This window comes from Stigmatopora nigra, chromosome 1, assembly GCF_051989575.1.
Source record: "Stigmatopora nigra isolate UIUO_SnigA chromosome 1, RoL_Snig_1.1, whole genome shotgun sequence".
In the NCBI taxonomy this organism is placed as follows: Eukaryota; Metazoa; Chordata; class Actinopteri; order Syngnathiformes; family Syngnathidae; genus Stigmatopora; species Stigmatopora nigra.
In genome coordinates this window covers 23,831,508-23,846,765 of record NC_135508.1, presented here as the reverse complement: position 1 = coordinate 23,846,765, position 15,258 = coordinate 23,831,508, and the positions used below count along the sequence as shown (strand labels likewise).

The 15,258-nt window shown below is 40.6% G+C and overlaps 1 protein-coding gene across 6 annotated transcripts in view; it reads right to left on the bottom strand.

Annotated features, from left to right (window-relative positions):
- The window catches only part of iqsec1b (IQ motif and Sec7 domain ArfGEF 1b), a 102,972-nt gene that overhangs the window by 4,434 nt on the left and 83,280 nt on the right, over positions 1 to 15,258 (bottom strand). For all 6 annotated transcript variants that reach the window (XM_077721218.1, XM_077720810.1, XM_077720896.1 and 3 more), the window contains 11 exons: positions 9,901 to 10,180; positions 8,554 to 9,812; positions 8,288 to 8,449; positions 7,367 to 7,489; positions 6,861 to 7,027; positions 5,679 to 5,818; positions 4,881 to 4,910; positions 3,467 to 3,592; positions 3,275 to 3,374; positions 2,073 to 2,234; positions 1,739 to 1,915 (listed from right to left, as the gene is read on the bottom strand). In XM_077721218.1, the coding sequence (XP_077577344.1) occupies positions 1,739 to 1,915; positions 2,073 to 2,234; positions 3,275 to 3,374; positions 3,467 to 3,592; positions 4,881 to 4,910; positions 5,679 to 5,818; positions 6,861 to 7,027; positions 7,367 to 7,489; positions 8,288 to 8,449; positions 8,554 to 9,812; positions 9,901 to 10,180 (2,726 nt within the window). The remainder of the gene's footprint in view (positions 1 to 1,738; positions 1,916 to 2,072; positions 2,235 to 3,274; positions 3,375 to 3,466; positions 3,593 to 4,880; positions 4,911 to 5,678; positions 5,819 to 6,860; positions 7,028 to 7,366; positions 7,490 to 8,287; positions 8,450 to 8,553; positions 9,813 to 9,900; positions 10,181 to 15,258) is intronic.

The following is a 15,258-nucleotide window of genomic DNA, read 5'->3' as shown; positions in this document are numbered from 1 at the left end:
CAAAATGTAAAGTATGCTTACAGTAAAAAGGAAAGCACTGACGAAATTAGATGCAACCTGCAGTATGAGCGGCCCTGCTCGGACTGTCTTAGGAAGCAATAAAGATTATGTTAAGGTTTAATATGAAAGCCAGAAACACAAAATTCACTAACAGGACCACAAGGGAGGGATCAAAGTAACTAGTAACGGTGGTTTGGAACAAAGTAACACTATCCTAGGCCATGAACATCTATTGAAGAATTGAAGATGAAAACTATTGTCCATGGGCTTGGACTTCTAAGCTAGTATAGTTTATTTGATCTCATTCACACTTCATTCATTTGGGCTGAATATTGCACCTTTATGACTTTTGGGGGAACAAGTCAAGAAATGGATCAGTGGAATCAGTGTAGCCATTACTGCATACTCCCTTGAATGTTGAAATAATTGTTATCATAATGTCGTCAGACACTGCTTAAGTCATTGTCTGTCATTGATGGCGCTAGATGTCCAATCCATTTGAAGAAGGAGGGTTTAGCATTCGCCGCCACAGTCCCACTTCTACTGGTCATTAACTAATTGGTGGGAGGGTGCACCATGGTCACAAGAGGAATACGTACACAATTTTTTTAACTCATTGGCTGCCACTGATGGGGCTAGGCATCCGATCCATTAGGAGTGAAAAGGGTGTCTGTGGATAAATGAACGTTCAATTGCTGATACCTTCCCATTTCATATGGATTGAATCTCTATTAGTAAAAACATATTGAAATTTACAATCATCCTGGTTGGTATCTAGATTTAAAAAGTACATAATCGGTTTGTTGTTTTGTTAGTACTCCTCGACACCGATGACACCATATCCGTAGCGATAACAAATGCATTTTTTCAAAATATAAATTTTTTTCTATGTCACTCGGTGTGCAGCGGGCCTAAAAAAGACAGTTTGCCGAGTTCAAACCTTTGTAGATAAACTATTGAAGTGTATTAACAATGATAACATGTATTGTATTAAATATCTGAGTAGACTTTCTCTACTAGTGTTGTCCGTTTGGTATGCTCCAAGGCTCATCCACACCAAACAAGCAGACCAAGTTAGTTGCATGCAATCTCTGGTGCAGTTAAATGAACTTCAACTCCAAAATCAACACTGCAAAGACCAGACTTAAATTTTGGCAAAAAAAGACAAATATGCGTAAAAGAAAAAAAAGAGAAAAAAAAAGAAAAGCACAGTCATTGAAAACCATGTGTGGGTGAGTGTGAGGTGGGTAACACCTGCTTCTCTTCAAAATAAATTTGATATGGATTGATTTTATATCAATACCTATGCAAACTAGCTTGTGGCGTACAATGAGGAACTCATAATATTCTTTCTTGAGTTTATGTACTGAAATATTAAATTCTAAAGTACTATCTATCTATACTATATACATTGTATTCAAGCTCAAAAATTCACGTATGGCATTGGATGAATGGTCTTTCTTTAATGTCTAGTGATGCTATTTTCAACCTTAAAAACATACCGGATTTTGAATTCACTATGTAAAGAATAGTTTGTGGCCACATAGGTCACACAATACACTTTGGAAACAAAAACATCTAATGGAAGGAAGAGTGGGCGAAGGCGGTCTAAAGTTAGTGTAGCGTGCAGTGAAAGAACATTTTGCAATCACGAATAAGTGGACGACAGAGGAGCTCTTTTACTAAAATAAATAAATAAATAAAAAATAACGAGAAGATAGTGCTACTGTGGTGGTACCTGCTTCGGAGAGATCCCGCAGAGAGCTGCTGAGGGCACTCCTCTTCAGACCTTCACCCATGGCATAAGTGTCATCCAGACTAGCACGGTTCATGCTACCATTACCAGCCTCTTTTTTCAGGCCGGAGCTCTGCGACATGCTGGGTCTTACAACCCCTTTCTGCTTCTCAAGCTCAGCTGTGAAAAGAATCCATGGAACACGTGAGCTGACTTAATGTCCAAAGAAGAAACCTGCTCGCCATATTGAAGCAGCTGGTGCTTGTTATCACAAGCTCAGATGAATAATGAGGAGCATGCCAGGCAAGACAAAAGAAAGTAGTGGGAGAAAACTCACACTCTATCCTGTATTTTTCCATTTCCTGAACCTCAGCGATAGACTCTCGCAGGTCATCTGTGAACTTCTTGCGGTCCTGGGGGTTGGGCGCATTAAAGTTGATAAGGACTTTGATGTCCGCACCTGGGATGGCTGACGTAAGTCTGATTCCATTTGGGTAATCTACAGAGAGAGAGACTCATGAACACCATTGAAACTGAGTTTACTCCAAGTTCACAGAAGTTTGGAATGTGTGTTTTTTTTGTTTGTATACATATCTGGACATTTTCAATCCAAAGTGTCTAGGAAACCTGGCATCGAATATTATAAAAATAATGGAAGATCACTTTTGAGAAACTATAGACAAATTGATTGTTTTCCAAATGCTCACCTTTGGCACTCTATTGATACTCAAAAATTATTCAACACTATTTTAGAAAATAAAAACCCAAATTAAATGCTCTAATGACATCTTTTAGTCTTTGACAATGATAAATATGCAATCATCTGGCATCCAAACTTCCATCTGCTATAAACTGAAATAAGTTTGTCACTAGTAAATATCAGTGGCGGTCAGTGAATTTTCTAGCGACGCCTTCAGCTATGTTTGAATCAATCCAACCATCAAACACACTGAATTATATTATTTTAAACCCTTATAGAGCGCACTCATTTAACCCATCAGTTACCATTGATGGCGGTAGACGTCCGATTCATGTTGACTGAGGTGCAGATGAACCTTCATTCTCTAAATCCTGAAAAAGCCAGTCTTCCCAGTTTGAATTAGGGGTCTAACACTGTCATGACAAGCATGAGATAATTGGTATGAAAAAGAATCAACCCTCGAGTGTTTTTATTCATTTTAATTGTATACAATATCAATACCGTATCAGAACTTCCAAGTAAGCCTCTGATACACGGAACTATATTATTTTTAACCTTATTCCATTAACATTAGTATGATGAGTAGTGAAAAATCATTTTAACCCCTTTTCAATATTGTTTTGCTGACCTTTGGTAGTGGAAAAACAAATAAATATCAATACATTTTAGGATTGAATGTCAAATTAGAGTTATGCATTTTCTATACTTACATTCCGAAGGTATTGAAAATGCTTGGCCTTTCAGTGATTATTTTATTTCCTTGCAAGTTGTGTCCCTAATATGTAAAAACCTTGGGGGGGGGGGGGGGGGGGGGGGGACTCCTAATGAAAAGGACTTACACTGGTTTTCAAACAGCATTACTTGCATTCCATAGAGAGAGAAGGACTGTCTGAAGCTGTAAGTCACCGAATTCTTCTTTTTCTGGAATATCTTCGTGACCTTAGCATACAAAGAATCAATCAGATGATAATTCATCACCAGGAAAGAAGGTATGAAAGGGTAATTAGGAAACAGATGTTGGAGACATTTACCACAAGGAGGTCATTGAACAGGAAGATCTCCCTCTGATGCAGGCCCAGTTTTTGAAGCTTGTTTGGATCTGGCACTTCAAAGAGGCGGCAGTAACACACCAAACGGCGATGGGGCAGCGATAGAACCTTCCGGTAAAAAAAACATAAATCAATACATCGCTGGTCACTGTAATGCCTGACTCAGAAAACACTATTTATTTGCTACCGACGATAGCAGTGTCAGATTATGTGGCAGTGTGTGTGACATGATACTGTAGTGTATCCTAGAAATGCCGAGTTGTCACAGCCCGCCTGATCACTTGTGTTACGTGGAGAGCTTACTTCGACAAGGGAGCCCAAATCGACATAAAATTTGTGTCCTCAATTTCAGGCAAAAAAATAACCAAAAGTGAGAGTGTGCACAAGTGAAAGCACACACCGATGGCATTATTACACTATTAGTCAATATACATCAACAAATGGTAGGAAGACGTAGGACGTGTATGTGGCACGGCAGGCCTAATTCACACATGCCAGAGTTCATGCGACGTGGTCGTGAGGCGTCTGAAGGATTGGCACCCTCCATGAGGAGTCACGGGCACTTCAAAATGTTGACTTTGACAGCCAGTGAGTAATTCTCCACTGTGTTTCTATCGGGCTAAAACTGGGCCAAAATCGCGTAGTCAGAGTCAGGCATTAATTAATTATCAATGATCAAAATGTGTTTGCCATGCGATCGGCTCGCCACCGACTCAGGGTGTCCCCACCACTGGCCCGGAGACCACTGGGATTGGCTCCAGCACCCCCCGCGACACTAATGTGGATAAAGCAGTTCAGGAAATGAGATGAGAAAATTGTTCTATATCAGTTTGATGATTAGTTGTCAATTATTTTTTGCCCTTGGAGAGGAGAAAAGAATATTAACTCATTTACCACCAAAGAGGTCTAACAAGTAGATAGAATACAATATTCTGTGGTACTTGAAAGGGGGATGTCTTGTGACATGATGATTGGTTGTGAATGAGTTTTAAAAGGAAAAGGAAAAAAACATCTTGTAATATGATATAAAATCAAATTATACTCGAAGAGCACTGTAGAACCAATCTGATAAAATGGTTTAATGTTTCTGTTAGAATTTAGTTGAACGATGGAAGTGAGGTATATGATTGTTTAGATCAGGGGTGGTCATACTATTCCACAAAGGGCCGTGGGTCCGGGATTTCGTTCCAAACTCTAAAGAGCAAAGCTCCACCAATCTGGAATTTTAGAAGTATAATCAGTGGATTGCAGTCAGGTGCTTCTTGTTTCAGCAGAAACCCCATTGGTTAAACTATGCTGGATCGGTTGGAACAAAAACCTGCAACCACAGCATCCCTTGAGGACCGGTTAGGCTACCCCTGCATTAGTTTGTGTAGATTTAATTTGGTCAACTTACACATCCAAGGCCATGATGGAGTGATCCGATCTAAAAGCAAAGCAGATTCAAATTTTAATATCATCAAAGCAAAATCCACTTGCATGCTCATTTCTAAAACCTGCTACTTTGCTTCGCTATGGGCCAATGTGTAACTCATTATTTTTTGTTAACATCATTTGTAGCAGCACAAGGCAGACCATAAGGTTGGATACAAAAAAAAACCCACAGAAATCTTCTCCCAATAGTAAAATTATATAATTGCAAAACATTCCAAAAGAGATTTGTATGCTATTGTCCTTGTGGGACGACTACGTCATAAGTGCGATGAATGATTAGTTTCTGCTCATCCAGTTGTTACTGGTGCAGCTGATTTGATCCTACTGGAAACAAACTACATACTCACTAAAAGACAAAAGACTCCCGGAGGGTGCATTATTTATTCACACTGTTAATTTTGATGCATGCCAGAAATGCCATCGTCTGCACAGTCAATGCAACCCAAGGCCTAGAGCTGTGATAATTAATACAGCAAAATGAGATGACAAATGGCTGGTGAGTCAGTTATTTACTGCCGGGATAGCACTTTTACTTTTTACAGCCATTCTTTGCCGGGGTTAAAGAATATTTAATTTTAAAAAAGCACTAGGTGACACATCGGAAGGAATTTGCTCTGGAAGTGGCACCATCACATACTTTTACATATCCCCTTGTGATGAAAAATATTCTTTAATTTTTGGGACAAAAAGAATTGGCCACAAAAAAGTTGTGGGACTTATTTTAAATGTAAACTGTTGAACTGATGAAGATGCTACTCACTGGCTTCTTTCCAACAATGAGCTTCTCAACCTTCTGGACCTGCGACACATGGTCTTCGTTGGTCTTCAGCTCCCGCTTACGGATCCTCTCATAGATGCCAACAAGAGTCTCCCTGGGAATATCCTCACCATCATCCACACCTGCCACAAAAACCCCAGAGTTATAAAATCGAGGAATGATTGTGTTAAATTAAATAACACGCATTGCATCTCATTTTTTGAACCGCTTTATCCTCATTAGGCTCGTGGGAGGTGCTGGAGCCAATTCCACCTGTCTCCGGGCCAGAGGCAGGAGACAGGTGGAATTGGCTCCCCACTACGATCCTAAGTCGAGGTACCACTGTATTAGTAAAATTTCAAGAAAATAATTATCTCTAGACAAGAGACAAATTTTGAGATATGAGGAAGTCAGGTGGCCAAGACATGGGAGGCTAATTAGGATTTTAGCGTATTTTTTGCCGCATCTCTTTCGTGTATAACAGATATCTACAAGCACGGAGCGGAGCGTTTTTTTTTCAGTGTTTTTTTCCGTCACAGCGCGAAATACGGAGCGATCGCTAATACGAGGAGTATATATCACTTCTCGTTGGCTGTTCATTAGAACATCAGGGGCACAGTCTCTTTCCCGAAACTCTCTCGTGTAATGTCTCTAGTCCAAACTTCCTTTTTGTAATGTGTCTGCGAGCACTGGGTGGAACGTTGCATTTTTTCAGTCTTTTTTTATTTTTTTACCAACCAATATCCCTTTTTTTGGTGTTTTTTAAGGGGGTAAGAAAGAATTAATTCATTTCAATGGGAAACGTTTGTTCGAGTTACGAGAATATCGACATACGAGTTCAGTCCCGGAACAAATTAATCTCGTATGTCGAGGACCCACTGTACTTCCAAATTGAATCTTGACCTTCCCATTGTATGTGCCACTCATTAAGAAAAGCTCACGAGCCAAGTTCAACAAAGGTATTGTTTGATGAGCATGTAATAAGCAAGAAATCTATATGAATATGTGGTGATTTGAATTTCACCCCAGCTAAGTCAGCCACTGCGTTTTGCATATCATTGATACAGTAAAAGTGATGCTTTCAAATGCAGGAAAATATCTCTGAAAAATTCGGGAAAGTAGGGTGGAGATAATTAATTGACATCTAAGTTCAGTATAGAAATATGCAATTTTGTGTTTTTTAACCTCTTAAATTCTTGATGAAGTCTTCCAGCTTCATCTTTCTCTCAGGTTTGACGTTCGGGCTGTACATGTCTGTGTTGAGGAGGATAATGGCGAAAGCCAGGATAAAGATCGTGTCAGGATTTCGAAATTGCCGCACCACAGTAGGGTTGCAGATGCAGTAACGCTGGCTGGATAGAAGAAATAGCACAGTATGAGATTACGGTACATTTGGGGGGATAGGGAGTAAATGTGCCTATTATTGCTTCAATAAAATGGGAAGTACAAATGGTTCCTTTTTTGCTGCAATATTTTCATCCAAAGGAGGAACAAGTGAGAAAAGTATTAATAAGCAATTGGGACACATTTATGAAAACGAACGTTCTTTGAAACATGCGATTTCACATCTAGATTAAAATAATTCGCAGGTAGATTTTGTGTCTCTTTTATATAGTCCGTTTGGCCCCGTGTGCACATTCAGAGTGCTGTACGGCATCAATGTGTGCGTGTCAGTCAGTGAGGAAGTGCACCTGAAAGCTTCAATGAGACGCTCCACCTTCTGGGCTTCTCCCTGGACACGGATGTGGTTTTGAAATTTTCTGAGGGCTTCATCCAACTCCATGCTCTGGAAGTCCATTTCATCTACCACACAGCTACACATGTAGACAAACAGAGAATGATAAACAAAAATATGCTTGCTTATGCATACTACATTCAAATGTACTCTATTAGGCTCATGTGTATATATTTTGGTGCTTGTTAAAGAGCCTTTTAAGTTGGCCTGGCTGGAGTCCTAGGTCAATTGATATCACTATTAATTAGTCACAGAGGTCACATAATTTTGGAGACTCGCACTTGAACATGTGAACATATTTTTGAATCCCATTTCCACACCATTGTCTTATTTTTATATCATTATATAATCAGAAGGTGTCATTTTTGCCTTGCCAGTGCTAGTTGTGTATCAGAGAGGTGCAATCTTAAAACCCTTAGTTGCAAAGATAACTATTATATATAGGAAACTACAATCTAATGGGCCAAAAACTTGAAGTAGAAGCTTACACTGGCCTCTGGTGGGTTCCTGTAGTTTGCAACAGTAAGCAAACCAAAGACCAAGGAACATGGTATGCATTGCATTTAGCGTTTGTTTCCAGGTCATCTTCCAGCCTTCTATTAACTAGGGTTGCATTGTTTCTTCATGGGCAAAACAGCTTCACCCATACCAACTATACTCAACAACCAAGTACACAGCATCATAGAAGTATGTCTGGTGGTAGTGGTAGACTTTAAGCTTATCCTGCCAGGGGTCACCATGACAAAACCATACAATTTCCAGTTGGATTCCCATGTAGGGCCAACACAATGGCACCACCCTCGGGTCATAGCTGTATATCTACTTCAGTTAAATTCTATGGGGTTGTCTCTCCAAGTTTGTCATTTGTCATACTCACTCCAAAACATCCCTGTTGAACTGTTTCTGTCGATTTCCTAGGAATTCTCCAATCATCTGCCGGCTCAGGCCTTTCCTTTGCAGCAAGAAGTGAGCAACACCAACTGGTGTGTCAGGAATGAAGCCCCTCTCAGTCAAGTACTGGATGCCCTTCTCTGGCTTCCTGGCAATTCCCCAAGAATTCAAGAGAGAAATATAATTCTTCCAATCAGTTCAAATGTGTATGCACTGATTCTAAAATATCAGATATTGCTTATTAGCGCTTACTTGTTGAAGAGATTCAAGCCGATGCGGTAATGTCTCTTACGAATCACGTCGTTGCTAAAGATGGGCGAATCCCAGCTGTTTCGTGTCTCTTTGTGGTAAGTTTGCTTGCTCAGCGTCTGCTCTCGTAGGCTGTCCCTTGACGAGGACTCAGAACTACAGTTGATAGTGTCATTTGAATTTGATGTGCTGTTGACGCTGTCGTTGTCACCATCAGAAAAGTCAGACTCCGACTTGCTCTGACGGTTAGCCGAGCCATTGATAGCTAGGTGGCTCTCCAGCTGGCGGTGTCGGTGACGTAGCGGGGCGTCTTCGTCGCGGGACTGTGCTCGCGGCGGGGGTCCGTGGGATATATGTTTGGGGCTTGCTTGGGAGGATGTTACAATGTGGCCATGCGTTTCATAAACAGGTGGTCTTTTGACCGAGCCCCGCTCAGAACGATCGCTTAGATCCGCAGAACTGTCGCTAGGAGGTTCTATAGTCAGCAAAGGAAGATGGTCCATTCTCAGACGTTGCTCTTGGCACTCAAGAGAAGGAGTGCTGCGGCAGCTTGTATCTGTATCGCGACCTTCATCTTTAGGGTCAATAGGCCAGTAGTCTTGGGAGGAGTTGAATGATCGCAAGCGCATGTCTGATTCAATACCAGGGGGGTGTTCTCCCGACCTCGACAGTGCAATGGGAGGTGACATGTCATCCTCGTCGATGAAGAGTGTGACGTCGCTATAAGATGCCATGGAGTCATCTTGATGGTGTCCAGCTGACCTTCGATGAGGCTTCACTTGATATGGGACCTCCCTTCCCACCTCAGGGTCTGGACCATCATCTCCCTGAAGGCTGCGGCAGTTCAGTGCATCATCGATGGACTCGGCCAGGGATTTGACCTGCCTGGAGAAAGCGTCCTCTAGTTCCGTGATGGCATCCGTCAAATCACCCTGTGTGGGTGCATGAGAGGCCATATTAGCCTGATGGACCTGAATATCCCCACATTCAGTCTGCAACATGGACAATGGAGTGCCATCCTCCGTCATGGACACCTGTCTTCCTTCAAAGTAGGAGCTGTGCACTTTCTCGGCACCCTCAAATGACAGCTGCATCCTCATGTTGGAGAGAACGATGCGTCTGGACATGCGATTCTCGGACATAGAGCTCCTGAGACGTTCAAAATTCTTGTTCATTTGATACTGGCGAAAGGCAGTTTGGATCGTACGAGCCGCATGGCGAGTTATGAATCGTCCTCCATATTTGCGCTCCAGCATTTCCACCTGAAAACATGGTTAAATTGGGGAAAGGAGGATTTATTACGTCTTAGTGATGGATGCTCTTTAAAGTCCAAGGTGATTTAATAAATACCTGCTTATCCTGCAGATCAGCAGAGAGCTCATAGCTCTCTGATAGCGAGCGGGAGCGCTTGATGGCCTCCTCCTCAGCTTGTTTGCGAAGGATGGACTGGGAGTGTTGGAGCTTCGGTCGCCGAGGTCTCTGAGGCCCAGGCTGAATGCCGTGGCTGTAGAGGGCGCTATCAAAGCGATCCGGGCTGATGACTGACCCGTGAGTCACCGGACCCGGTCCATAACCTGCTCCTTCATCTAGAGAAGGGCCACTCTCGTTGGACCGTCCATCTCCTTCCACACTGCAAAAAAGAATGGTGGGACTTTAATCAACAGAATTCAAACAAGTGTACTGTAGATGGTTACAAATCATATACAAGTGTTATGCTAGAAAAGAAGGAACAGCATTTAACTTCCTTTTACTTTGCATGAACACATTTGCAAGTATAATTCTAATTTTAAATGGTGAGGCACAATTCTGGTTGCATTTTTTTTCTTTGTAAGGCAGGAATAGGACAACTGCTTAATATCTGCACCAATATACAAAAAACAATCAAATACAGCATTTACATTAGAGCCAGCTGACTTGCTCATTTAATGTATTTACAGGTAATGAAGAAAATTAGGTAATTACTCACTGACTCTTTCACACATCTGAATAACAGGCTAAAAGATTAATGCAAAGGACCTATTTTCTTTGCCTCCATATTTTGATCACCATTCTTTCAGCATACTTGGGTTCAGAGTACAGACTCCTCCAGGAAACTTCCCTTTATGCCACCCAAAGGACCAATCAGTAACCACGGGGAGTTGCGTGATGTTTGCTGGAGCAACGTCACACTGTTTAGGTACTTGTTTCAAAGTCCACTTTTGTATAAAACAGCCGAGTAAATATGACTTCTGCGCGGTCTTAAAGACACTGAAAGAAAGTGTGTCCTGAACAGTGACACTTTGCATTTCTTTTCCTGTATGGCACAGAAAGGCCCCTGTTCATTGGTAGGATGATGTGTTAGAGCTGCGACTTGACACACCCACAAAGTGTACTCAATCCACTTTCTTAGTCGGCCTGACTTCAAAATACCACCACAAGCAAGAGCCTGCTATCAAACAACCACTATGCTAGAATAAGAAATACTACACCATTGAACAATAGTGTGGCAAAGTAAATCACAAAATTTACAGACACAATATTAGATTTATAGAAATGCCACAATTTCTAGTAGTAAAAGCTACAAAGCTGAATCAAGGAAACGGGATGGTTGTTCTTGATTTAAAAAATAAATTAATTAAATTAAAAAAAAATTGCACCACGAAAAAATATGAGTTTCTAATCTTATTTTTTCCAATTTATTTTTTCCCAACATTCAATTTTTTTATGCTTTTAGTTTTTTTTAAAATGTATTTCTGGTTTCAGTCTCTTTTTTTAATTCAATTTTTTTCAACCATTTTTTTTTCGCTTACAAATCTTTTTTTCCACTTTAAATTTTTTGGCCCTGCTTTGGCATGGGAGACGTGACCATGGGTTTGTGAAAGACAGCCTGCCAATGCGTCCCCAAATGTTGTTGCCTTCAGGAATCTTGGGTGCTTTCGATGATTATGACTCCACATTCCCTTCAATTTATTTGCGTGATTAATGTAAAGAAAAGAAAAGTTATTCTAAAATTGGCAAACTAGTAAGGCTTCTAACCCTTATCCCAATATAAATCCTCACAATGACGTGCTCATCTTCTGAGCAACCTTCTATTGCTCGCACCATGCACAGCTGTCGGGCAACTCAAAATACTAACTATTTCCCGTGATTTCACAACTATATGGTGCACCGCATTTAAAGGCGCAGTCTCAGTAACGAGTGCTATTTCTGTATTTAACACACACACAAGACACACTGCACCAATACACAAAGCCAGGCACGGCAAAACATACACCAGCTTAAACATACGGGTACACGCTAAAAACACGTTTTTAAAAAGACAATGGAAGCAAAATTGAGTTCGGTTGTATGTTATTTAGCAATTTTACAATGTACTCACGTTTTTTGATCAATCAATCACCCACAAATTCAAAAATCAAAGCCCTCATTTTCCTTGTCCGAATTGAACAATTGTTCAAATGATTCATCAAAAATGCCGGTTCCCTCTCTTTGTTGTTGGAGTCACTCACATTGCCATGTGGCTACACAGAAATTATTATTAATTATTATTATCCATTCGCAAATAGTCGCGTAACTAGCCTGGCGCTGCCTGCCACCTATCATCCATTGTTTCCTTGCCGCTCGCAACTTTGCTTCGAGATGACCTATTGCAGCTTGGCCTGGCTTTGATCCCGTCCGTTAGCGGGAATATGGTGGTTAAAAGATGAAAAAAAATCTAAACGGCCAATTAAATTTTTTGCACGGTTGCCAACCTGCGTTTTTTTTATAATACTCTAGACCTGCCAAATAATGCGCCGACTTCAGGGGGAAGCGCTCTGTTTGCTGTGGCTGCTGATATAATTGGGTTAGGGTTAGAGGGACAGAGGCGGGGGTACACCCTGAATCGGTGGCCGTTTGCAGGGCACAATGAGATGGACAACCATGCACACTGACACCCATACTTAGGGGCAATTTAGTGTCCAATCAGCCTGCCATGTATGTTTTTGTAATGTGGGAGGAAACTGGAGTAGCTGGAGGAAACCCACAGAAGCCCAGGGAGAACATGCAAACTCCACACAGGTGGACCAAGCTGGATTTGAACCCGGGACCCCAAAGCTGTGAGGTGCTAACCACTCTTCCACCAGGCAGCCAATGTCTAACATATAATGTTAAATAATCAGGCAGAGATGATGTATCAAAACATAATCAGAAATGATAAAAGTCAATTAGCAATAAACTTGTAATTTACAACTTAATACAACATAACACAGGTCATTTGTGGTTTAGACACTATTAAGTAGGTGCTATTTTCAAGGTCAACTTACATGTTTTGGTTTTCAATTTTAATAATTGGCTAGCCTGGGCTGTGTGACCAGAGGGCTATGGGTAATTATTTTCATTTTTATGACATTAAAGATGGATAAAATTGAAATTAATTTGTTCATTTTGATAGTTTGTATTCCGTTGGTGACACCAAACCGAGCAACTGTCCTTCCATTTTGTGTATGGCCATTTGGGGGCTCGGCAGTCGCAGCCGAGCCGAAAAAGTCAGTTTGGTGAAAAACTGAGAGGGGGAAAAAATGAAAACATTTGAACTAGCAGTAATGGAGTTATTCTAGAAACCCCTATCCCCTCTGTGTTTGGGGAAAAACTGGATCACAGTAAACAAGATATAAATATGAAGAAATGGGCAGTCTTCTTCTACTAAGCTGAGGCAACAAATAGCCACACAGTGGCCGGTCTCTCTGCTGGCTATTGTCTAATAGGAGCTCCAGCTCCAATGTCGGCATGGATAAGGAGCTCAGCTGGCAGTGATTTGCATCCACGGGACTGAGGGAGGGCATTTTTTTTCTCCCAGTCCGAAAAAAACTGCCCAGGCCTCAGCCCATTCCCTCAGCCGGACCTGAGGGGGAAACATTCCACCATCCCGGCCGGAAAAGCAGTCACATCTACAGGAGGTCTGGGAATAGAGGAAGGTTAATGAAGAGCAGGCTGCCGGCATAGAGAAAGTGTGACTTGCTGCCTCTCAAATGAAGAAGCAGTAAGCTGTTTTAATTGAACTTCTCTAGGAACAGTTTTGTGAAAGGAAATCTAGAATGAAAAAATATACAAATAAGCTGTTTAAGTAATCAGTATCAGCAATTAGTTTCACCATTTCTTCCTCCTCTAATGACGTAGGCAAAAAGAACCATTTTCAATGGCATATGTCTTGCTAAGGAAGTGCATCATGGTTTCCTGGAGTGAGTACAAATGGCTCTACTTTAAAGTAGCGTATGAGTAATACCCCAAAAGGAGCACGCAGTATACAAATATATTCCAGTCTCCCCTGCCCTCATCTGTCTAGTCACCCGAGACATTTTTTCCATGAGTTTTGGCAACACCCCCGTTTCACAATTCTCGAAGCACACACGCAGACGACGGGTACTCGTCCAAAAACAACAAAAGCAGATGTTTTTGCTCTGCGAGGAGCTCATGAACACAGATGCAAACAGCAGCCATCAAAAGCACACATTGAGGGAAATGGATTCCTCAGGTGGCAAGTCTTTGAGTCCCCAAAATCACTTCTCTAAGCAATCTGCCCCAAATAAGATGCCTTTTCCATTGGCATATGGTCAGAACTTTGCTTAGGCCTTTCCTGTAATTAACAGAACTACAGTGGATGCCTCAAATTTGAAAAAATATAACTTTTAAACTTACCCCTCTCTGTTAATCTCCCACAAAACAGGTACTGAAGCTCCAAATATACAGAAGACAAATATGCTGCTAAACCTCAATACTGTTAAAGCCAAAGACCTAGTTCAGCAATGTAATTGGAAAAACTGCATTGTATCGCAGCTATTGGCAATGGAAAGGGACTGAGTCGTCTGTCTTCTGCAAATTTCCTAGTTGCAAGTGGAAGACACGGGAGTGGCTTCCACTTGCGAGTTTCAGCGTGGATTTTATCATTTTGATCAACTTTTTTTTATACTTACCGCAATGTAGTGAATCTGCGAAAGTTGAAGTCGCAATATTTGATGGATTACTGTAGACTGTTCTTGCTCTATAACAGTTCAAAAGGGGGTTTATATACTAGATTAATTGAAGCTTAATTTTTGGATGAGCCTAGTAATTGGCTCAGATATAAATCACATATATTAACTCATATTACGATAGTCTATGCAGTTGAGCTATAAATTGAATTGGAACGTAAAACTATGCACTAAGAAAAGTATAATAATTATCATCTAACTATGTAATTGTATCACTGCTTTCCAAGAGCAGATGTTTGCTAATATTGTATTATATTTATTATATTGATCCATTAGCAAGATAAGCAGGACTCCAGAAATGAGAGAATATTTACTTTTTCTTTATTGTTCTTTTGTGTAAAAAAATTCAAATACCAATTTAAAAATTGAAAAACAGAATATTTAAAGATATGTATTCCCTCTTTTGCTCTTTATTTAAAATCGAACGTAGATAGTTTTCAATAGAAATGAAAAATTAAATGAATACATTTGAATATTTGCTATATTTTTGTTAGTTTTTAAATGTATAAATATTTAAATGAATGAATAAATAAATGAAAAAGGTTTAGGCTAGGGAGATTATTAGATTTTCTTTTTCAGTCAACCATGTCTCTAAATTATAAAATCATGCTTACAGTCGCATTCAATGTGAAGGAGTAAAATCCAGCACTGACTTTTATTCCACGTCGTAACACAACTCTATATAAGTTTAAAATATTCTGTAGCTAGTGAAAGTGGCACT